General features: G+C 40.7%; 2 protein-coding genes across 7 annotated transcripts in view; both read left to right on the forward strand.

The window, feature by feature from the left end:
• Nucleotides 1–7,369, forward strand: part of ATAD2 (ATPase family AAA domain containing 2) — a 39,644-nt gene extending 32,275 nt beyond the window's left edge. Inside the window, exons 25-29 of one of the 2 annotated variants that reach the window (XM_072851933.1) lie at nucleotides 859–1,263; nucleotides 1,961–2,085; nucleotides 4,455–4,583; nucleotides 5,362–5,470; nucleotides 6,093–7,369. In XM_072851933.1, the coding sequence (XP_072708034.1) occupies nucleotides 859–1,263; nucleotides 1,961–2,085; nucleotides 4,455–4,583; nucleotides 5,362–5,430 (728 nt within the window). In that variant the 3' untranslated portion in view covers nucleotides 5,431–5,470; nucleotides 6,093–7,369. The remainder of the gene's footprint in view (nucleotides 1–858; nucleotides 1,264–1,960; nucleotides 2,086–4,454; nucleotides 4,584–5,361; nucleotides 5,471–6,092) is intronic. The other variant, XM_072851934.1, reaches the window with a different exon arrangement.
• A 1,226-nt stretch (nucleotides 7,370–8,595) lies between these two features.
• Nucleotides 8,596–24,536, forward strand: part of ZHX1 (zinc fingers and homeoboxes 1) — a 28,839-nt gene continuing 12,898 nt past the window's right edge. For 3 of the 5 annotated variants that reach the window (XM_072851941.1, XM_072851943.1, XM_072851939.1), the window contains exons 1-2: nucleotides 9,264–9,768; nucleotides 9,862–9,972. The gene's annotated coding sequence lies outside the window, so the exon portion shown is untranslated. Of the gene's footprint in view, nucleotides 8,921–9,262; nucleotides 9,769–9,861; nucleotides 9,973–24,536 lie in introns of those variants that run through there. The other 2 variants (XM_072851940.1, XM_072851942.1) reach the window with 2 other exon arrangements.

Genomic DNA, 24,536 nt, shown 5'->3' on the forward strand with positions numbered 1-24,536 from the left:
TTACATGAAACAGTACTTTTCCCTTCCCTGCCTTCAAATGCTAAAATCTATGCCACCTCTTACTGTGATTTCCAATTGAAGGAGGAAAAAAACAGGGAAGCAATAATAATAGATATGTAAAGGAAAGATCATTATTTCCTCACTTTTCCTGTGAAAAGGACATGAAATAACAAAAGGACTTGGGTCTCTTTCATTTAAAACACACGGCATGGTGTGAAGTTTCCTGGTCTCACTGGCATGACTGGGAATTTTGCCATTGACTTCACCCATATGCTTTGTGCAGTACTCCGTGAATACAAAGAATGGTGGGTTTTTCTGGAAGGCAAAAATGCAAAGTTTGTTTTAAACAAGGTTAACTGAAAGCATATGAGGTATAAGTCCTTACAGACAATTTTTTCTCCAGCAGATATTCCCTTAAAATTGTCTCTAACTCTGCCCAATGTGTGTTTAGTTTTTGAAGTTTACAGCTTTATAACAGATTTGAAGAAGGGCTCATCTCCAAATGCTTTTCTGTTGTTCATCTATATTAGTTCAATGTAATAAGACACTAAGCAACTTCACCTAATAACCTAGCTTTGCAGTAATATTTCCTATCTAAAGTAAGCATTTTCAGCTCATAAAATCTTGAAGCTGATGGTTTTGTGAATGAAATTCTGAAGCTGGCTTTTTAAAATCTAATAGCAAATTGACCTCATTAACTTGCAACTCTTTCTCTAGACATATGTAGGGAGACAGACAATGGTACTTGAGCTCCTTTGATCATTTTCCTTGTAAGTCAAGTAAGATGAAGATGCTGGATTTTGAAGGAAGAACTGTTTGGTAATGTTTTGGATTACTTTTTCTGATATCTCTTTGTAGATATGTCAAAAAGAAAACGCAGAAAGAACAAAGGGTCTTCAAGTATCGCAACAAAGAGGAGGAATTTTCAGTTCAATAAAGAGAATAAGGTTCCAGAAGACCAAAATGAAGGAGGGAGTGATGAAGAGTCTCCAGAAAAACATGTTTCTAACATGAATCGCACTGACGTTGAGTCCGCACAGGATTCTTCTATGGAAGAAAATGAAAACGTACTTCAAGAACGACAGAAAAATGGGAATGAATATAGATCTGGGACAGAAAACGAAAGAGAGAGAGTTCTCCTTGTGGCTAAATCTGCATCTGAAAGGAAGAGTGTCATGCTTCCTGAACATTCAGACCTAAGAAAGGAGAGTGAAATGCCAGATTGCCAAATAGCAGAAAGTTCTGAAGACGGAGATTCAAATGGTAAGTGAAAGGTCAAACAGGTCATTTAGCTCCTTTTTCTTCCTGAGGAGGATTACGCTACTTATTAGGTTTTAGCCTTCTTTAATTCCATTCTGTTATTTCTGCTGTATCTCTCTAAAATCAGCACACAGTGTTTCTTGCATAATGATGCTGCCCCTCTAGTTATGCTAGCCAAAGTCCTGTTTTTCTGCAGCTGCTGGCTTTTTGATTCTGAAGTTTGTTTTTCAAATGGTACCTAATTGAAAAACAATCGTTGACTTTCTCTTATTGTATGAGTATCTTCCCAGTAATGAGCAGTGTAAGTTAAAAAGCTGTACTTCAAGCAGTATGGACCCAGAGTCACATGTGGAATAGAAGACTTATGTCCTAATGTTTGCAATGTAAGATGTGTTTCCTAACCTAAATTACTTTGGAGTTTTACCACGCAGTGCTGTAATGGCAATGTGACTTTTTTTTTTTCCTGTTTTTACCCTGCCTTTTTCTCCAGTGCTTTTTTTGTGTCTGATTTTCTAAATTTTATGGAGCAGTGACTTTTGCCAGAAAGAAAGTAAAAGTCAAGCATTTCTCAGTGAAAAAATGGTAACAGGTCTGTCTCTGTCATTGCAGAGAGAGACTGTATTCCGGGTACAGGATACTTCACTGATACTGTATTCCAGATAAACAGAAATCCTGACTTAAGAAATTTGTGTCATTCCAGATTCGTGGGTACACCGTATGACTCGTGTGAGACGTTCTCGGGTAGAAGAGCAACAGGTGATCGGTGTCGAGAAAGCAGTGGAAGTTCTCACACAGCCAGTGATTGTGGATTACTATGAGCTCAAAGTAAGTCTAATTTCAATTTTGTTAATACTGAAGTAGGACATTTTCTTGCTACATGTACAGCTGTAGATTAAGTCAGTTTTTAACCAATGCCAATTAAAACAATTTATGGGAAGGATATAGCCTTGTGAAATAATTCAACCTGTAATGGACTATGACTCTTGTGCTTCCACACCTGGTGTAGACTGCTGTTGTTGCTTTTGGTGAACTAAATTTTAGGAGACTGGGTTCTCTTCCTAATTTTTAATTTAAAAGGGCTTGTTGAATTTTAAAATAGCCCACTGACAACCTGCTAGTACTGTTGGTGATTAATGTCTTAACAGTTTTTATGATGGATTTGGGGGTTTTGTTTTTTTTTTTGCATGTTTTCATTTCTTAGGAACCTGAAAAGGACCTTTATTTCTAGCAGTGATGACTTTAAACCTGAAGTTAGCAGGTTGACATAAAGCTCATCATGGATAAAATACTAATACCTACTTTTCTGAAATTCTTTCAAAATCCAGTGTTAGAATTTTGCATTCATTCAGTTACAGTATTATAAGGGTTTTCCAGTCCCTCATAGGAGAGAAGTTGCTATCCTAGGCTACAGTTGGGGAAAGGGTTAAAAATGGGCCTAACTGCAGGGGGTAAAAGAGGATTCTTTGCATGACTTGGAGAGGGTAGCACAAGGACCTGATCTTCAGGGGATATTGCAGTGAGGAAAATTAGGAAAATTGCTAGGTTGGAGTCCTGGAAGTTGGCCAGTGCAGAGAAGGGCTGCTGTTTACGTGCCATAATGAGAAAGGGAGTATTACATGGATATTTCCCCTGTGTGGGGAGAATGTGACCAGACAGGAATCCCCTTTGGTGAAGGAACTTGTCAGCACCATTTCTGTCACATTTTTAAGCTGTGACCTAATTTGTAGAGGTAAAACTAACTTTTCAAAGCTGGCTTCCTAAGGAAGCAGATTTCAGGGGGTTTTGTTGTTCATGTCTGCCTGTGTATGTAGAGAAGCCACATAGGTTCTTCATAGAGTCAGGGTACTAATAGCATGTGCTCCAAAGTTATTGCCCACTGGAGAAATTGTACAGTAGAGCCCTTATATATGTTTCAGCTTATATATGTTTCAGCTATGAGGAGAGCTACAGTCATGAAACACATCTTGTAGAAAACTTGTTTCATTAACATGGGTGCCATTGGAACTAGCTGCTCATACCAGAGAGCCTTTTTGGAATGCACCTGCAGTGAATAAGCTAGGTGAACCTCCAAAATGTAGCTGCTTGGTTTTGTTTGGGTTTTTTTTTTTTTCATTTATTTGCTTGCTAATAGGCCTAGAACTTTATGAACATATAGAAGAGCATGCAGTCATCTATGTGGCAGCAATTAGAAATAGTTTCAGATGGGATGTTGACCATACACCTCTGTCACATCCTACCTTGTCTGTTTGCAGCAGCTGAAAGCACGCTGCATGATTTTTCTGCATCTTAATCTGCATGTTGTATAGAATGAAGTTGAGGGGAATAATCAAATTTTGTGCTAGCTGATCTGAGGGAGGCAGAGTTTGATGACAGGCAGTTGTGAGGCAGTAATATTTTCATTTGGTGTGGCTGCTCTCTTAAGGTCCATCTTCACAACCTCACACAACACACAGATACTCAACAGCTGCAGCAGTGGAAGAAGGTGCTGCCACTAGCTTGTTCCTGTTGCTTTCCCAGAGATTATCACAGTCATCTTTGGTAACAGAAAGGACTGTGTGAGAGACTGGTAATCTGCTACAGGCAGAGTCACTCTGCTAGTTTATCCACTCTTCAGTTTAAAGGTAGGAGCTAACAGATCTGCTTCAGAGCAGTGTGTTCTGCCAGCAGAGTTGTAGGCACAGTACACGTTCAGCTAATGGGTAAAGGTGAGCACCTAAGGATGCTTCCGTTTCCAGCTGGCACAGCTGTATCTAGAAGATCTGTAGCCTGGCTTCCAAAGATCCATTTTACAGTGCCCTGCATTGCAGCAACAGTTTCTCTAATGAAATGCAACAGCCGCTTTGCTGTGGCAGCAACTCTGCGACAAAGTGGATTGTGTCATTCCCTGCTGTTCTGGAAGCAGTTGATTCGCAATTATGATCATTGATGTGATAGATTGATTAGTAATAAAATATTGTCTGAAATTTAAGCCTTCCTTTTCTCTGAAGTATGAAAAATTAACTCATTTTCTCCAGTTAAATCTTGTGAGATATTTAATCTGTTCTCTGAAGTGTCACTCATATTTTATTTAACAATATAAGAAAGTAGGATGTCACTTGTGTTGTATTGTTATTGTTTAGCTTCTGAAAACATAAAGAGCCTATTCAAAGGATCTTGCGCTGTTCTAAACTTGTAGTTTCCATTTTTTTCTTCAGCAACTGTTGCATTTTGTCACTGTGGTAACTAAGAACTTCAATGTATTTCACTTGGAAAAACTATATGCTGTTCTTAGTCAGTGCATTTACCAACATCGGGAAGATTACGACAAAACTGAATTAGTGAAGGTAAATTTTTTTGTCTTACAGCACTGTCTATCACTGTTATGCATGTGTGTGTTATGCGTATGTATGTGTGCACTCTGGACATCACGCTTATTTAGCATTACTCTTACTGCTTAGTTGCCTGTGTTACAAGACTTTTTCATTTCAGTCTGGAAGACATTTAGCCATGTTGCAAAACCATTGTTGTATTTGGCATAATTGTTGGCAGTTTCAGCAGGAAAAGGCTTGAACTTGAAGACAATGGGTCCACCCACACAGCCCTCTCAAAGCAGTTAACCTCAGTCTGTCAATAGTCCTTCTCCAGAACCTTTTTAGGGGTGGGGGGCTATGAAAGGAGGGTGCTTTTCTCAGTCTGTCGCTTCCTCTTTCTCCCCTTACAGGCAGACATGGTAATACTTCGTACAGTAGTCACTCCATTCTTGAAAAGAAATTAAGTATGAAATATAACAAGAGGTTGAGGCTTTTCTCTAGTCTCACCATAATCTCTTTTTAACTAGCATGGCTCGAGCATCTTTAATTTGACATATGGGGAGATTTCTGCCTATGCTGGTTTAATGCTAATGAGTCAAATTCTCTGATCTCTTCCTGTAAGAGAGGATTTCTGAGTTGTCAGAACTTAGCAGAAATCTTCCAGAAGCACCCATGGTCCCAGTCAGGCATTCCCAGTATTGAGTCGATTTAGATAGGTTGGATATTCAGTCTTCAGATTCAAGATCCTTGAATCCATTTGTCTTCGAGATGCTCATCCCTGAGAATAGATACAATTCTTTATGCCTCTCAGTCTGCTTTAAAAAAGAAGCCGCCTCTTCTCCTTGGTCCTGGTCATCTCGATCTCTTCTTCCACATCTGATAAAGAGTTAGAACGGACGCTCCATTCTGATTGTGCAACGGTGAGGATTATTTGGGTTCAGGGAGGCCATTCCTGAAAAATGCGCCCTTCTCTCATCTAGTATAAGGATGTGTTTTAGCATGAGAAGGGATTTATTTATGTTATCTCAGGGCTTGTGAGCTTTTGTGACTTAACTTTTAATGCTTAAATTAAAAGGGACTTGATTTCTTTGTTTTCTACTTCTACCTTTAGCTTTAACAAAAAAGTATCGCCTATTTAGAGTGTCTGTGCAAGTCGGTCAGGAGCAAGCTCTACTGTATGAAGAGATAGACTGTAACAAGTAATTATTCAAAGTGCAGAAAATAACATTTCCAGCTTTTAGTTGTGGCTTTTCAGGACTGTCTCCTCTTTCTAATTGTTGAAACCACTGTTGATACAGATCCATAGTCTCTTGATACAGATCCATACAGTCTGTCTAGCCTACTCTATTTTGGATGCATAAGGATGCATTTGAAGCCAGTGGATATAGAAAGATATTGTGATGGTGGTAGCACATGTATTTGCTAAATATTACTAACAATTGTACATATGTACAGATTCTTTATTCTTTTTATGCAGAAATAAAGAGAGTTCTTAAGCTTTTATTCATGCTGACTGCTACTCTGTCTTCTTTTTTTTATTAGGACATGAAGAAAGAAATTGCAGCCTTCAGTTATGCTCACTGATACTTGATTTCAGCATACTTGACTTCTACTCTGTAATGTTTTCTTTTCATTGCATGCTGTTATCTGTGCATAATTCAACAGATTAATTCTACATATATATTTATACATATATGAAACAAATATATCTTAAAATTTATTAAGAAAGCTCAAATAAAGTCCTTTAACTGCTTTTATTTGATATTTTTGTCCTATATATATATATATATATATTTTTGTGACGTACTGCTGTGATTGCCATTGGAACGCTGCAGATCTGAACATCTCCCAGCTAATTTCAGTACCTCTCTTTAAAAGAAAATGATTGAAAACTTGATAAACTTTTATCATCGTTTTCCAGCTTGTGGGAATACATTTTTCTGAAGTAGTCTGTGGTGCTGTATAGTCCATTGCATATTACATAAAGATTTTAAACCAAATCTCATTTTGGTATATGAAAAGTAAATCCTTTAGAAACCTCTTAATGCAGTTCAGAGGTAATTTTTTTTTAATTACCTGATAGCACCTCAAGTGGCTTTCATAGAATTAACAACCTAAAGACAGTATGTGGGGGAAACACTCTTTCCACAAACATAAGAACTTTTGCTATGGCATATTTGTGCCTGTCAAAAAAACCTAACTTGAAGCAAAGCAAGATTTACTACTGTAACTTTCTAAGGTAAAGTTTAGTCTTGCTTGTAATAATGACAATCTTCTTGATACTGGAGAATTGCATTTTAATATAAATTGTTAGTTGCAGGTCAGGTGGCTTGTAGTTGAATTAAATTGTAAATAGTTTTCTAGTTACCTGGAGGGAATTATATCTGTTTTACATAAAAGTGAATATATTGTTGGTGATAAATATATTTTAAGTAAAAGCAAAGCAATACCCCGTTTTGAAGATGTATGCCTCTTCAGCAGAGAAAATTTCTGTCAGTTAATTTGATGAAGTTATTTTTTTAAAAATGGAGAATAAGATAGGCAAAGTTTAATTTTATGAGAATCAAATTTTGTATCAGTTGTGATAAAATATGTGGCACGATACATTGCTGTTGTGTTACGTCACCTCACATACACAACGTCTGGTGATACTGAATGCCTAACTGTGCAATCCCTCTGTGTGTGTTTGGTTTCTTATGTATGTTTTAGGGGTATTTTTGTTTCTTTCTAGTGTGTTTGTCCAAACATCTGTGTACTATGCAGAATTTTTTTCTTTTATCTGTATTGTTTGGATGGGTATTAATAAAAAATGAATCATCCTTTTGGGGGGTTTTGTCTGCTCTGTGTTAATCACAGAATAATTGTGATCATTAACAACCTTACACTTAAAAAAAACAGCACGAGTCTTAAGACTTTAAAATACGAACTGTATCTGAGCAGCTTACCCCACTCTTGGTGTGTTGGTTATATGGCAAAGGCAAGCACAGGAGGAAGAAAAATTGTATTGAAAATGTACATTTTAATGTATATGACATTGGAAATGTAATGAAGGAATTAATGTCATTTTTCCTTAACTTGATCTACACCTTGGCTGTTGTCGCCCATTTTCAATGGGACTGTGGGGGGGGGTTTGCTGACCACGTTCCCAAGATGACTGAAAAACTGAACCAGAGTGAGAGCATGGAAATGAGGACCCAGAAACATTCCTGGGATCAAAACTTTTGCTCTTCAAAGCTTTGATCAAACTCCTTCCTGTCACTAGTCTTGACAGGATACTGTACCTATACAGTTTTTTTTTTTTTAGATTGTTTATAATTCTGTAAATCTTGATCTTCCATGACCAGCTGTTAATGGTTAACTCTTAACAGTTCCCACAAGCCACATCTTTATTTTTCTTTCTCAGGAAAACAGTCATATTTTAGTGGCAAACAGCAATGAAAGAAATATAGCATGTAGAAAAGCAACATTTTTGAGAAGTATGCAGTGAGAGCTAAAACTAAGTATTGACTAAAATATCTAGGTATGTACTAAAGGTAGAAGTCCCCTTTCTCCAAGTTCTGTAACTAAACAAAGGAAAAAGGGGGTTTGTGGGTTTTTTTTCCCTCAGAGCCGTTACTTCTGTGCTCACTCGCCTTTGCTTTAGGGCTCTGGACCCTGCGGCAATGTCCTCCCTCAGCGACAGCTCAGGGCGCCCGAGGGAAACTCGGGGCTGGCGTTGGAGAAAAAGCCTTCACGGCACTAGAGACGACGCTGTCCTTAAAACCCGTCTGGGTGCGTGGCGGGAGGGTCTAGAGCGGAGCCGAAGTTTGTCGGCGGAGGAGCGGGCTGTGAGGGCGCCGCTGCCACCCGGCAACTCCCGGCCTGTCGCCCCCGTTTCTTCCGGCCGCAGCCGCTGCGCGCCGGCACCTCGCCTGGCCGAAGGGCGAGCAGACGCCGGCGGCCCCCAGGCTGCGGCGCCGGGGCAGCCCCCCGCGACCGGTCGCTGCCTCGGCGGAGCCGGGCCGCCCTCCGGCTGGTGTCCGCCGTCCTGACGGGCGGGGCGGCGGCGGAGCGGCTCCGCCCCCGCTCCCTGCCAGGGAGGCTGAGGCACCGGCCGCCGCTGCCCGGCCTCCCCGCGCACCCGCCCCGGGGCAGCGAGGCGCCGGGAGGATGCGAGTGGGCGCTGCGGGCGGCGGCGAGGCGAGGGCCCGGGCGGCCGGCGGCGTTGGGAGTTCCCGGCTCACCCGCCGCCCCCCCGCCCCAAAAGAAGTGCAGTAGTTTGTGAAACGCAAGATGGCGGCGCGGCCGTGAGCGAAGGCGGCAGGCAGGCGGGCAGGCAGTCGGGCGGCGCGGGCGCGGGCTGAGGGGGCGAGGCGGAGCGGCGCCGACAGGTAGGGGCTCGCGTCTCCCGCCGCCTCTGGCGCGGGCGGAGAGGGGGCTCTCGGCGCCGGGAGGCGGGAGGGCGACCCCCCCGGGGAGGCGTGCCCCCCGCACGCCCCCGCTTCCCCCGGGGAGCGGGCCAGGTGCTCTCCCGGCGGGGACGGGGCAGCGCCAGCGCGCCCGCCGCCCCGCGCCTCCCCGGGGCAAGGGCGGCTCCTGGCCGGCGGGGGCGGGCGGGCCGAGCCGGGCCCGGCGGGGGCGGCCGCCCTGCTGCCGCCCGGGGGGTGGGCGCGGTGGGCCGGCCGCGCCCCGCCCGCCTCCCTATTGTCTGGCGGCGGCGGGCGAGCGGCCGGTGCTGTCCCCGCGGCCGAGGGGCATCGCCTGCCGGGGACGGCGGGGTCCGAGCAGCCTGGGGGAGCCAGGGCGGGGGGCGAGCCGGGGCGTAACTTCGAAGCGGACTGCTGCGTGCTCCCGCCCCCCCTGGCCCGGCCCGGCCCGGCCCGGCCCGCAGGGGGGTTAAACCCCTTCGAGTCCGAGGACGAGCTCCTCTCCCCGTTGTTCCCTCCTCCGCCCTGTGCCAGCTGTGAAGCTGGGAGCCTGTGCATGGCTTTGCTCGCCACAGGGCGGAGGAAGATTCGTCTGACTTATCAGTTGGAGAGCCAAGAAGTTCAATCCCGGTGCGCCCGGAGAAGCTGGCGAGTTCCCACCCGGTGTCATCGGGCTGCCCGCGCTGGCGCTCGGGCTGACGGACTGACTGACAGACTGACGGCAGCCAACGAGCCATGAAGTTCTGGCTCCAGAGTTGTCTCGCATCCCGTGGTGTTGCAGAGCGGGGGCGAGCGTGGAGGAACAGTACGGTGTATGTGCAGGCAAAGTTGGGGAAGATGTCTGGTTTACTCTTCTGGGGGTGTCTGGGTTTTGGGGTGCGTTCTGACGCTCGGCTCTCCCATAGATCAGGATGCGCCGCACTGGAGATCAACACCGACTTCAATAAACCACGTAATGGAGGCAGTTCCGGATCTCTAAAAGGGCTCAGAGTATCTGCAATAGTGAACACTATCTGGTAGGTACTTCTGCTTTATTTCTGAGCTGCTTGGACTTTCTGGTAGGTTAAATAGTTAGTGGAAGGATGGAGAAGTTTTCATAAAGTGTCATGTAAAACACTGAAGGCTGAGATGTCTCTTGGGCTGCAAGCTGGAGTAGGTGCCACTTATTTTTAAAATAGAGATGTACAGAGAGCATATTGGGGATGTCAAAGTGCATATAAACATTGTATAAATAAAAAGTGTATTTTGTTATGAAACTCGTTACATGAAAACAAATATTCCATTAAATGTAGGAATGAGAGAGGAATTTTAAGAGCTGTGCTGCTGGTTTTGACCAGCAGCCTGGTTTTTGTTTGTTTTTGCTTAGAAGGATTTCACACACACAAAAAAAGAAAGCTTGTGAGTACTTACAAAAACCCTGTTTAAAACAACCTGCGTGATGCAAACTATAGGACTGCCCTAAATTACGTCCTCTTTGACCAAGCACGCATCATTTAGAAAACCCTTTTGTTACTGTCTTTAAACATTGCCAGCAAGGCAGTCAGTCTGTTTCACTTGTGTTGTTAAATGAATTCCCCTAAGCCGATTAGAAGTAGATGCCATTTTTTATAACTTAAATGATTTGCGTTTAACTTCAGGATAGTGGTTTTTGTGTCTTTGCTAGACTGAAAAGCCCTCTGCTATCACATTTGGGTAATGTGTGTGTATACTATGATTGTCCCCAAACTTGTCTTTGTAAAACATAGCAGTTTGAGGTAGAGCTTTTCTTTGTGAGGCATACTTTTCTACTCTCTTAATGTTTCTTATGTTCTTCTGGATTATTTCCTCTCTTGCAACACCCTTGATGACCTGCGCGTGCTTTAGCTGGATCCAGTGTCCTGGTGTCTAGCCTTAATTGCTGTCATTTATCACTGTTGGTTATTATTGGAATAGACAATATTTATCACTGCATACCAATATATCATTGGAGACTGTTAGAGCTGTGTATTGAACAGTTCTGCCTTTTGTAGATTTCTCAGTACTGAAGAATTTCTATCAAGTAATGGACTTCATACTATTGTTAGGATTTGTTTTGTTCCTAATGTACCGAAAAGACTGTTTCTTGTGTCTTTTGCTTCACTGAGCAGTCTATAGCATTTCACTTAAGCTTACTGCTATCCTTGAGCTCTCCCCCTGGTTTTTCCCCCATTTGTTTATATGTAGTCTGAGGGAAAGGATTAAATTTTGATTAACATTTTCATCTAGTTATGATTAACATTGGTGACCCTTTTGTTCAGATGTGACTTTAGAAGAGTCTTATTTAAAAAACAGTTATATATCTTTGAAGTCAGATTCTTTCCTCAAGTTTGAGTTCAGGATTTTTTCCAGCTTTATGAAACTGTGACTTTTAAAGCACCAAGTACATATAAACGGGGTTTAATTCTGTTTGCACATAATAAGTATAACCAAGGCACACTCACTTGTAGCTAAGCTGTGGCTAATCTTTATTTTGGTGATCAGTTTCTCTTTACCTGTCAAGCTGAGATCTAGTAAAGAATTCCACGGTGTCAAATTCAGTATTTTTATGTTTTCTAACTTTCAGAAGTCCTGAGCCTGTTGAAAAATTTACAGAATGATCTTTTCAGTGTCTGTTTATTAAATCAACGTCCTGTGTAGTAACAGTTTTGGGGTCGTGGCGTGGGGGAAGGTTCTGAACATTTTTAGCTGAGTGCATGGACGTGCTGTTCTCTTCTGTATATTAACGGTCAATATTCCCTCTCCTTGCGCTTTAGATGTGGGGTCATTGATCCATAAATGTCCAAGATGGTTTGCCTCCAAGTTGTCAGTGACTTGTAAACAAGTGATGCAATTTTCAATATAGTACCATTTCCCCTTTTTCTTGTATTTATTTGCTATTTCCTAAATAGGCAGCAATATTGATCTTAGTGTTCTACTCGTGTATCTCCCCACTACGTGTCAGTAGCATCACCTTTGTCGAATATATACCTATCTATAAGAATATGATTTTCTGTTTTTATTATTTAAGTTTCTAATATTGTCAAATTAAGCATTACAGCAGCTTCTTTCTTCAGACTATCAAAGGGATGTGATTACTTATGTTTTCAGCGTAATTATTATTACTAATTCCAATTTATTGTCTTTATTCCAATTCATCTATCTCTCCTTTTTTCTCTCTTTTTAAAAATTTTTTGTGGCTAGTTCAGGACCTTCCCAAATATTCAAACCACTTTGCTGCATAAACAGTTGTTTCTTTTTCTGTGGAGGTGGAAGTCACCAAAAATGGTACGTTTCCTTATCCTGTACCAGCCAGATGGTTTTTCATAATTCTGTGCCTTGCATCACTTCAACTGATGGTTCATTTCCAGTTCTGTTGTCTGTCAAGGAACTGGAAGGAACTTCAGAAAGTCCACTCGAGTCTCTTTCATTTCTTTCACAGTTCAGTGAACTGTAACGTATTTCATAGAACAGGGTCTCTACTACCAGTGGATCCTTTCTACCCAGCTTCAGAAATCAGCCCAAATTGAGCAAAAGTCTGCTGTTGTCACTTGTGGGAAGATGTGTATCACTCTTTTATCCTTAAGAGCTTTGAGATCATAGTAAATGTTAAAGTTCAATAGAATTCAATGGAAAAGAGTACGATCTAAAGGGGCAAGAACTGGAATGTAAAGTACATTTATTATATTGTTAAAAATATAAAAAGGGCAGTATCATGCTAAAGCACAGAAACTAGGAAAATTGCTGATGACTAAAAGAGGAACGGATGTGGCTAGATGGAAGAACCTTTAGGAAAAATGGTAAAGAACTTTGAAGATGCTACTTTTTGCACTCCTTAAATGACATCAAAGATAGCAAAGAACTTAATGTTGCAAACATCCTTTAGCAGAGTGACGTCTGCTTGTGCCCAGCAGGTCTAAAGGAGCTCAATATATTTTGCTTCCAAAGAATAGGCTTCAAATTGTGTTTGGAGCCATTTAAGAAAGTGAGTTTGGTATTTTAGGTTCACTCCGTCTTCGCCAGTGGCATTTTGTAGTCTGCTGCTCACCTTCCTTATCCATGGGTCTCACTAGGAGTTGAAGGAATTTAACATGCTGCCAGGGGACCCACAATTTGAAGTCGTTGCTCAAGCAAGCCTTGAAGGCTGGCAGTCTTGTTTAAACAGTGGGCAGACAGAACTGTGTAATGAGGCATGCATAACGCCAGCCCTCGCTCTTTGGCAAAGCCAACGTCGTTCTGTGAGTGCTGTCAGCGCCAAATTCACCCCACCAGACAGAAGGACAGAAACGAGCTTTTGAAGTTTCTAATGGTTATGGTAAAAGTTCTGCATGTTCAGCACTCTGAGTCTTCAAAGCATCTTATGAATCACATATGTTGGATAGGAAATAGCTGTTAGCTTACAAAGAATACTGTGAATTAGGCAATCATTTTATATAGGTTTTAAGGCTTGAATCCTTATTTATAGCTTAGGATTGTGATTATTTTAACATTGTTTTACCTTACAAAGGTGCTAAGAACTTCGTAGATGGAAATGCACATTTGTATAGTCCAAGGCAGTCTTGGTAGAGGACTCTAAGCTTGGCTTTCCTAAAAATTGCGGTGTATTAGCCTAAATAAAACATGGTACTAATGTGTTTGCCTTCCTCCCTGTGTTATAATGGAAAGACATGTTTCGTATGTCAAAACACTGTTGATTTTAAAACTCTTCTACTGGCTCTGTGCATGGGTGTAAGGCTCTGTTTTGGTAATTAGGTCAAAATGAGATCTAGGAATGTTGTATGTCCTAAAAAGAGTAAAAGGGACGCAATGGGGAAGGAGTCAGGAAAGAACAATTATTACTACCTGGGCTGTGAAAGACTGATAGTTAAACCTGAATTACAGCTGTGTGCTTCTTCAAAAAGTCCAGATTCCTAGTTAATCTTAAGAATACATTCTAAGTAGAAAAATACTGCCTTTTTATACGTAGGTCAGCTGCCTTCAGCAACATCAGTTGGAGCTGAGGGCGCTCTGCAAATCAGAGCTGTATCAGTAGTTAGGCACTTGGCAGCAGTTGCCAAGTGAGCTAGATGGAGCAAGCGTGAAAACTCAGGGGTTTCTGTTTCTCAGTAGGATTCTCAGCAAGACGAAACACATTTGTAGCTTCGGTGGAATTTTTGGAGCATTCAGCACTGCACAATGTCCAGCCTTGTTTGCAGTGTTGAATACTTTCAGCTCTCTGTTGTCCAAACTTCTCAGTGGGTATCTGGACTGACAAAAGGTTCACCATACCTGGAGCGTCACGTGAGTTCAATTTGTTTAAGCATAGATCAGTTGGAGGAATTGGTGCCCGTACAAGATCCCTGCTGGCATTGTAGGTATCTGTTTAAATATGATGCAAACCCACACAACTTTACTCCTTGTATCTTACGAGTGTTTTTCAAATTTGACTTCTTAATACATTTTACTTAAATTTTTTGGAGAAGTTTGTGGGTAAGTAGGGAACAAAATTTTTTTATTTCATTAAAAGAAATAATTTAAGATGGAAGGAGACTTTCTTTTTTTGGTGAAATGATTACAACTTTGCGTGTTTTATCTTGCAGTTCACAGACATTCATTTTAAATCTGATTCTTGACAAGTAGCTTTGCTTTTTTTTTTTTTTTTTTTTTTAATTCTCTAGTTCTTTGGTTCCTCCAGGGGAAAAATAAGGCCATGGTAATATCAGCTACTTGTTTCTTTTGGGGAAAGGGGGGAAGAGGTGAGAAAAAAGAGTAATATTGAAGTAAAGTAAGTTTACTCTTTCCACACATAGTAAAGAAATAGTCATAAGTACACATCCTTAGAAATATGTATATTAATCATTATATATCATGTTCAGAGAGGGAGAAGTTTTACATTACTGAATACACTGAAATTTTACTTCAGAGTCCTTTGCTTTGAAAGCTTTCCAGTATATTAATATTTGCGTGGATGATGACAGTGCAAACGCCGTACCCTGTGGTCACGCATGCTTACTGATGAAGAAGGAGCAATACTTTTACTGCAGTTTAGGCCAGATGCATATGGGCACAAGCTAGTTTTAAGGGCAGAATTTGTGGATATATGCTCCCTTATATGAGTGAATATCCTATTCCTGGATGTAATCCTCATGAAGTTACTCTCTGTGAATTACTGAACAGGAGACCTTTTCCTTACGAGGCAACATTTAAGTCCGCATGCTGCAGAGAGATGACTCTTGGGAGAGATGGGCTGAGGGTGAGAGCCTGCTGAAGGGTTGGGACTGAAGATTGCTTTACACCAGAGCAGCTTCTCTGCATGACTTTGTGTGGAAAGATTCAGTCATTTCGACCCAAAGCAATGAAATAAAAAGCTCAGTCAGCCATTTCATCTTAAGATACCCCGCCCTCCAAAACAAATATTAAAAAGAAAATGTAGGTTTTGGCCCATGCATATCCCAGTAATTTCCACTGATTAAGTTGATGCTTGTAATTGAGATCTAGACAGGCCATGTTTTGCAAAATTTAAGTATCTTTTTAATTTCAGTCGATGAAGTTACAAGATTTATATAGTCCCTTTGATATTTTATTTAACCCAATAACTGCTTGGGAAGGAAAGAGTCTGTTTAATTTACCTTTGTCCTAGATTCAGTTTTAATATCTCATGTTTAAATGAAGGGGGGGTTGATCTTTATTCTTAATGATTCATGCTGCCTCAAAGCACAGTGGTTTCTAGTTGTGTGCTGCCTTTCCCACTGGGGGATGCAAACAAAAGAACAATAATTTCAGACTCCTCCTTCAGTTTCCAAGAGAACCTTAGCTGCTCAGGGATAGCTTTGAATTTTAAAAGCATTTTTCTTCCAAATTATGTATTGATTGCACACAAAATAGCAGTGCTGTAATATGCAATTTAAAACAAATGCACGATGGTGCTCATTTGCTTTTAATGCTGCTTTTTCCAGCAGAAAAACAAAAAGTGGATTCTGTTCCCATAAACCGGTCTTGCAAAATCCTTACAAACATTTATTAGTCTAGACACAAAATATTCTTACCCGGCCTCAGCTTGATGATGGCAAAAAAAAAAAAAGCAGCAAGCTAATATTGTACTTGGCTGTCAAAAAAGGGAAAGAAAAAAAAAAAAGCTTGCCCCAGGCTAGTGAACCAGTAACATTTTGCTGCCTACAACAACAGATGCATCGTATTCCCATGGGGTTTCCAGGCCTGCCTAGTCTCTTATGCTAAACTTGGACACTCTCATAAACATTCTCTTTGAGTACCACACCCCAGTCGTATCCTGGGCTCTTTTAATTTGCTTGATTTAATAATGACACTAGACATGTTCGTCTTGCCTCTCCTTACCAATCTTTGTATTCCCCTCTGTCTCCCCAGATATCATTTAACTAATGCATTAATTCAAAAACAATCCTAATATATGGGAACTTGAATAATTAATAGAAATCAAAATGGTTTAAAATAGGTGATTTAATCACTGTTTAAATCTGCATGCAGGAAACCTTGATTTAAATGATTTCTTCTAATCTTGATTTGCATTTGTGCTTTTGATAACTTTCATAAATGGCAAATGATTCTTATTGTTTGATATCGTGGTAGTTTGCAGAGTTTTGTTTTGTAAAGAGATAAATTGTATTGGTGAGTGTTTATTTTATCAGTCCTTTTACCTCAACATACACTCACTCAGAGTATTAATTTTTACTTTTTGCCATTTTCTTAGAAAATGGTGAATTATGCATATCTTGTTTTTCACATAATGATTAGTTCCTGTTATCCCAATTTAACTCAAACTGCACTTGGTTGGAAATTAAAATATAATTAAAAATTCCCCTAAACAGCATAACGTGTCTGTATTATTAATTAAACTACTGTAAATATGTAGAATGTCTAAGAATACATTTATTCAAGCATGACTATTTTTTTAAGCCTACAGATTTATGAAACAAAATATGATACTTTTTAAATACTTACTAGATTAAATTTATTGTTTCTGTGATGACGTATCTATGCCTGTTAAGATTTTAGCCCTGGCAGAGCTCATGCTCAAACCTGAATTTGAGATTTTGCATAGAGAACAACCTGTCCTGCTTTTTCAACTTTGAGGCAGGACACTTCTGTCATTCAGAAAATAATTCGTATCTTCACTAAGTGCAGATGTCTACAAAGTGAATGTCTGTCTATAAGGTTAGTCATTGACTGCCACTAACTCAGTGTTTTCACTAAGCATTTCCAACTTAGTTAACTAAGACAACTTGCTTCTAAAAAAAAAAAAATTACATGAACTAAAACTGTTTTAATACAGATGTTTTTTTCTCAGTACTTTTATTCCATTAATAAAAACTTACCTATTTACAGTTAGAACAGTACTTCAGTCAGTGCTCTTAATGAGGATGACTGGTTTAATGTTGGTAAATTAGATAGGTGTTACTTATGTGAGGGAATGTGTTCAGTGTGTTCTTGAAACATTAATGTAAATTAACAAAGTGTTTCTGACTAAAACTTATTTTGATTTTCCTACTCTAAATAATAGGTTTAAACATAATACTGATTCTTCTCTCCCTTCTCCCCCAACTCGCATGCTATCCTGTTTTGTGTTGTGTAAATTTTTTTAGACTTTTCTGTTGCTTCTTAAATGTGTTTTTATCAACACATACAGTATTTTTTAATAAAATTCTACTGCCCATTCTCATTTAAATCAGTGAGAGTATGATTTTTGACCCTAGGATATTTATGCAGCTTTAAACTACCTATATATTTTAAAACAAAACTAATCCGATTTTTTGATGGTGTTTAAATCTAATGCAGAAAAGAAGAAAGCAGCCCCACAGCTATTCATTTTAAGCACAGCGTTTTAGTTAACTACATACTTTCCACTTAAATCCTGTTGTGCTAATTTTCCACCATTATACTAGTACATGAGAGACAAAAAGTGAAACTGGGTAGTCAGTTTTAGTTGTAAGCTGAAACATCCCAAAATCCTGGGGAAAAAAATTAGAATAGAAGGGACTTCCGGAGATCATCTAGTCCAGCCTCCTGCTCAAAGCAAAAGTAACTGTGAAGATAGATAGGGTTGTTCAGGGTCTTGCCAAGTTTTGAAAACTTTCAAGGATGGAAATTCCTTAAAAGTTCCCAGCAGATCTCCACAACCTCTCCAGACAACTGATTACAGTTCCTCGCCAGCGCTGAGATGCTGTTACTTCACCATCACCATGCCCCTAAAGTGATGTTCATCTGTAGCAGACCAAGAGTATGTTGGTGTTGCAGTGAGAGGCAGGTAAACCTGAGCTGGCTTGACAGTCTCACGCTGGTCCTGGCAGTAATTTAGTGCTGCACTGGGAATACTTGCACTTAATGGTAGTGACCAAGTACCCTGAATATGGAGAGGGAAACTTAAGTGTTGTATTTGTGTTGTGAAAGTGCTGCTGCATGACCAATGTTGGTTGGATCAGGTCAGAGGATAGGTAACATCCTGAAGAACTTCTGTAAGATCAGCTGTGCTTTGCAAGCATGAACACAAAATTTTTCTGCATCTCTCCAGCATGGAGGAGTCTGTCAGCAGGGATGGGGTGAATTCTTGGTTTTGTCTGTCCTTAATTTATGTGATTCAGTTTACATTTGTAAAGCTGTTATATGACACTGGAAGCATTCTGGAGCCACATTTAAAAAACCTTCCAAAATATCAGTTCCAAAGTCACATTTTTTACGTCCTAAGTGGAGAAGCAAATCATGTGGCAAAGAAAATAAGACTTATGCACTCTGCGCTCCTTGACCTTCTCACAAAGTGGTAGCAGACCTAAGAGGCTGGAGGAGGCTTTAAGGAGGGCATCGGGTGGGAAGCAGGTGGGTCCAGGGCATGCAGAAAAGGTTCTGAGGAAGTATATGTGAGCAAAAGCCCATGGTGGCCTAAGTGGTGGACGAGGCTCTAAAGAGTAGTTGCAGCCTTGGTCACGTGCCTTAAAGTCTTCACCCTGACATGGGCTAACCTAGGTCCGTGCAATAGAAGGTAATTTTTTTTGGCTTTTCAAGTGACGCTCCAAGTCCTTGCTTTTTCCTCATTCATAAAACACTGGCTCATACAAACACTGGGTTTATACATTTATTTCAAGTATTTTGGGATCCTTTACAAGTTACTTTAATTATGGGTCTGTATCCTGGTGTACGCAAGTCTGTGTACATGTGGAGCATGTAGCAGTACCTATTAGTGTCACCTGGTGAGTCCATTGTAAGTCCTTGTTTTCAGTTTCTTATGATCATTGAAATGAGAATTTCTCACACATTGTTTCTATTTGGAGGCTGATTTTGTTCTCTGTTCATTGAGTTTTGGGGAAACATTCAGCTGGTCCCAGAGCAAAATTAACAGAGTGAGGAGGGAAGCAAGGAGGGGAAGAGAGGTAATCTCAGTGTAAAAGCCGTATTATCTTTCTTTTTCTGAACAGCTCTGTGCCTCAGGGATTTGACATAGGAACTTGAAATTTGGCAAGGATCTAGCCTTGAGGTCTGAGAAATGCGTTCTGCTGTTTAAAAAAAAAAAAAAAAAATTTGGCAGAATTATGAGTCATAATGTATCACCACCTTTTTGTATCCAAGGTAGAATTTGCAGGATGTTTTGTTACCTGCTCTTGATCATGCTTTTATGCCTGTCATGCACACTTGCAGGCTGCTTTAAACCACCTGTATTAAATGGATTCTCCTCCTCCTTCTATCTAGGTTATTGTATTGGCATGCATCAATGTAGTCCTTCAGCTGCTGCTGCTTCTTTTGCTCCTGCAAATGCCACTGGCCTAGCAGGAGGTATAAAAGCACTGGGAGCTGGTAAGTCCTGAGACCTAGTCCCACTTGTTTAAGTGTAGAGAGCTCCCAAGACTAATTGCTGTTGGGAAGATACCATTTTGCTACGGTGACAGGCAAATATTAATGAAAGCAGATAGCAGCCGATTTGAAATCTGGTTTCCAGTGTGACGAGGGCACGTATGGTTAGTTGCAGTCAGTGGAGGAGGGGGAGAGGAGAGGGAGACAATCTGTGCTGAGCTGTGTCACCTTTAAAAGCGCGGGGGTTCCTGTATAGCACGAGGGATGATTAGAGAATGAGTCGGGCTATCTAGCAAACGAGACCATCTGTAGGACTGCTGCTTTGGTCTCTGAAGAAGTTGAAAGGTGTCTGGGGACACAAACTCCGGGAAGTGAAAGGACAGTCTTGTACTTCCAGCACTAGGCTAGGGCCTGGGAAAACGAAGGTCTCTAGAAATTTTTTGTCTGGGAAAAAAAATGCAGATTCAAGTTGAAAGGAACATTTTGTGAAATCATGTCTGTGCCAGATTGTTTCATTTTAAAGAAGGAAATCCCAAGAGAATAAAACCTTTTGTTTTAAGGAGAAACTTTTGATAAACAATTTTTAAAATTAATTGGTTTTTACTGTTCTGTTTTTTTAAAAGCCAATATGAAACATTTTGGGGGTTGAATTAAATGTTTATTCAACCCAAAACACATTTAGAAATCTTTTCAGGTCAATAATTTATTTATTTCTTCCTCCTTTCCATTTTCTATGTAGCAGCACAGCAAGCAAAACTAAACAGAGCTGTAACTATGCAAAAAAAGTATCCCTAACTCTGCTGCCATTTTATTGGGTGTGATAAGCATTTACATAAGTCAGACACTCACTTTCAAGAATAATCATGCAGAGATGTCTGATGTGAAAAGTACTGAGTGCTTACAATTTGAATTGAACACTTCAGAGGTCAAAAAAAAAAAAAGACCTGTCTATGTGAGGTTTAGCTGCCAAGGTGACCGGATCACATAGAAAGTACATGCTTATGTGACTGAGGAGCAGAGACACACAGCATATATATTAAAGGTACTTCTTCTCCAGTGCACCCATGATTGTTAAGTACTTGTCACGTTTGATCAGTGGTTTCTATATGATCAGATATAAAAACTGGTTATGGCTTTGTGTGTCAAAAGCAGTGACACAAGTTACTGTGCTCACTGTCGAGGTACCTGGGGGATATTTTGCAATAGAGAAAGATAATCTAGGTCATTTAGTGGTCACTTCTGGCCTGAAATTCTGAAGTTTAATTTGATGGAACCTGCTTGTAACCCATTAAACCAGTGGGGGTAGGAGGTAACCAAGAAGGTCTAGTCGCATGTCCTGTGGCAGGCTGCACAGGCTGGGCTTTGTGTCAGCTTCCCAGTGCTCCAGCATGGGTCTGGCTTTGGCATACCCTGAAGCTGTGTGTGGGCAGGCAGTACAGTAGCTTTTGGTACGTGCCTCCCTCATTACAACCTGTAATGCAGCAACCTTACCTTTGTAGCACACATGAAGTCCTGCTGAAATCAGTTTGACAAGTTTCACTCCCATGTTGAATTAGAACCAGACCTCATTTTAAAATGGGAATCAAATGTGAAAGTTGCAGGGTTTAGATAGCGATTTGGCTTTATTTTGGAGTCATAAGGGTAATGCTCTCTGAACTTTACAGATAATGAACAACTGAAGAAAACAGCACTATAAAACAAAGTCCTTCACCCTTCTTGCTGAGAGGCAGCACAGATCAGAGCAGATTAGCCTATACTGAGCTCTGTGCAGAATAGTTTTTGACATGGATACATCTACTTTGAATAAATGGTAATAGTTAGACAGAGGCTAAACAAAGGATCAACAATTGCATATTGTCATGGATTAATCAGAAGCTGTAAGGAGAAAACAATGTTTTCTGTGTTGAGAGAGATCATAGGCAATTTGTAATCTAGGTGGTTTTAAAAGTTAGAAGCAGTTTCTGTTGCTTCATCTTCTGAGCCACCCTGTTTGTGCATATTCTTAAAATCACAGTATTTGGGTTTGGATTTTTTGTTGGCACGCTTTTCCTGCATGCAGGAGGGAAGTGTCATACAGCAAGCAGGGAGAAATGCATTTTCATAAAGCATACAATCTGAACACACAGTGAACACTTTTTGTCATTTATTTTCTTGCTGCATCAGCTACTCCTGTTTGAGGGAGGGAAGGAAGAGGTGGGTAAAAAATACATGCTAGAAACAAGTTATTTTACATGTCTTCTGCTGTCAACCCTTTGTCTTGAAGGTTTCTGCCAGCATTTAGAGAATACTTATATAAATCTTTATCCAAATCTGCTATAGAGACAACTTTAAATGTTGAATTCCACTCTGGAATAAATCTGTCTTAATATAATTATTAATGAATTGGGATTATTAACTGTTATAGTCTGTTTCTGAAGAGCAGTGTCCTGAGCAATTGCCTGCTCAAAGATAAAATATAAGATCCTGGACCTTCCAAAAAGTATGCCTGCACTTACTTTTTTTAATGTTCCTGGAACAATGTCTGTTTCATGGGCTGTTTTTTCTAGGAATGTCAATTGTATGAAAATCTGAGGTAAAATTACAGGAGAGGATTGCAGTGATGAATGTCTTGAGAGATTAAGAGTGCAACTAATTGAAAGTTTTTCTCCAGATTCTTTCATTGAAAAATACTGCTTTTGACATAAAGCAAACACCTGGAATATTTCATTACAAACCAAACTGCACAATATAATTTCAATATTAACAGCGAGGGATAAAAATACTATCCAGATAAAAATAGAAAATCTTAAACAATATTGTCATGTATTTGACCCTAAAGTATGTAAAGGACAAGCCAAAGCAATCTCTGAACCACTAGTGATGATCTTCAGGAATTCAGGGAGGACGGGGGGAGGTCTCGGCAGACTTGAGACAGGCAGAGTACCTAGTCTTCTTAAAGGAAGGAGAGGCATGAGCAGAGGAGGAGAACACGCAGGGAATCACAGATCGGTTAACAGGATCTTCATTCCCAGGATGATACAGGAAGAATTTACTAAAAATCAGTCTGTAAGAACCTAAAGAATTGTAACAAGGTTCTTAAAAAGGTGGATTTGTCAAAACCAGACTATGCCAAGCCAATCTGATTTCATTTTTTGCTGGAGTAACTGGCCTACTGGAACAGGATGTTGCAGACCTTGCTGAAGTCAAGATAAACGGCAAGGTCCCACATGGCATTCCTGTAAGCAGTACAGGAGAAGTGTTTTAGAGGAACTGAAGTACCAAGGTGATGCATAATTGGTTTGATAAACTACTTGAGTGTGAATTTTCATAATCCCTGGGTAAACTGAGAGAACATGTCAAGCAGGGTGCTACAGATAGAATAATCCCGTTAGCACCAAGGAGAAGGGAACAGAGGTTCCTGTAAAGTCTGTAGAGGAAAGAAGGCTGGGAAGAGTTGCAAGCATCTCGCTTTGTTGAGATTTTAGCGAATGCTGTCATAGCTCTTCATAGCCCTGAATTAAACAGGGTTCTGAAATCACAACATCCTTTAAAAAAAAAAATATTGCTTCCTGTAGTCAGAAGAGCAGAGATGCAGCTTTCTTTTTCTGAGACCTGCTTGCATCAAAGAAATGTGTTGCTCAGTTGGTAAACAGTGGAGGGATAGGATTATCTGCCTGTGCATCGTGAGCAAAACTGAACCACAGCAAACAGAGATGTGGTACAGAGATTTAGCTAAAAGGCTGCAGGTGATGCAATTGCACATGGACCTGTAGGCTTACAGGCACCATGAACGCTATTGGGTAAATGAGGGGACTGGAGAAAAACTTACTGATTTGTTGGACAGGTTTCCCATTTTATTCATTATCTCCAGCCTTATCTCAAGCATGCTTCAACACCGCATGTCAGGTCAAATGTTGCTTTCACTTGCACTCTGTGCCATCCCAGAATGGGACTCTCAGCGAGCCCTTAAGTTCACTCAGGCTGCCCTGTGTATAGATCCTACGTGCTGCACTAGGGATGAGGCACTGCAGGGTACCGCAGTCACTTTTCAAACTGCAACTTCAGTCAGCAAAACTAGCTGTTAAGTAGCTTTTGAAAACGGGCATTTCTGGCATTTCTGAAATTTTACTCAAGATCGCAGAAAGATTAGGTAATACCACCCAGCTCTTCCCCAAGAGCATTGCTCAACACTGAGTCTTGGCAGTTGTCTTTCTTTTGTCAAGAGCCCTCTAGCCCCACAGAGAAGCAGTACGGTTAATAATGCTCTACCTCTCGTCCCTCAGGACACTGAGACAAATGGATTCATTTAGCTTTGCTTCGTGGTTCTCTCACTGCAAAGATAAATGAGATGGCCTGCAATACATACTTTGTATATACATTAAAATAAATATCTTTTACACTTCTGTGCAGTTTTACAGGCTGCCAGCATTAACTTGTGGAAGACGCGTATCTTTCAACTCCAGTACTATTAAATAATTGTCATCCTGGAATGATGATTACCCAAGATTTATTGAGCATTGTCAGTGTCCTCAATGTCGTGTAACCGTATCCTTGGCATAAAAAGCCTATCATGTCAGGCTGTGCGCTTTGGATGTAGGCACAGAAGTAGTGCAGAGGGTGACTGTTAAAAACATTTGGGGAGGATTTTTATGAAAAAGTGAGGTGAGGCACACAGTTTCAAAAACAGAGCTTATGGAGCAGCACTGGGTGGCAGCTATGGATGCACACTTTTGTCTTGCCGAAAGAAAAAAAATGCAAAGCTAAGAACTATTTATCGTCCTTCCTATCCACAGCCTCTGCCCTCCCATAATCA

This window comes from Ciconia boyciana, chromosome 2 (assembly GCF_034638445.1).
Source record: "Ciconia boyciana chromosome 2, ASM3463844v1, whole genome shotgun sequence".
In the NCBI taxonomy this organism is placed as follows: domain Eukaryota; kingdom Metazoa; phylum Chordata; class Aves; order Ciconiiformes; family Ciconiidae; genus Ciconia; species Ciconia boyciana.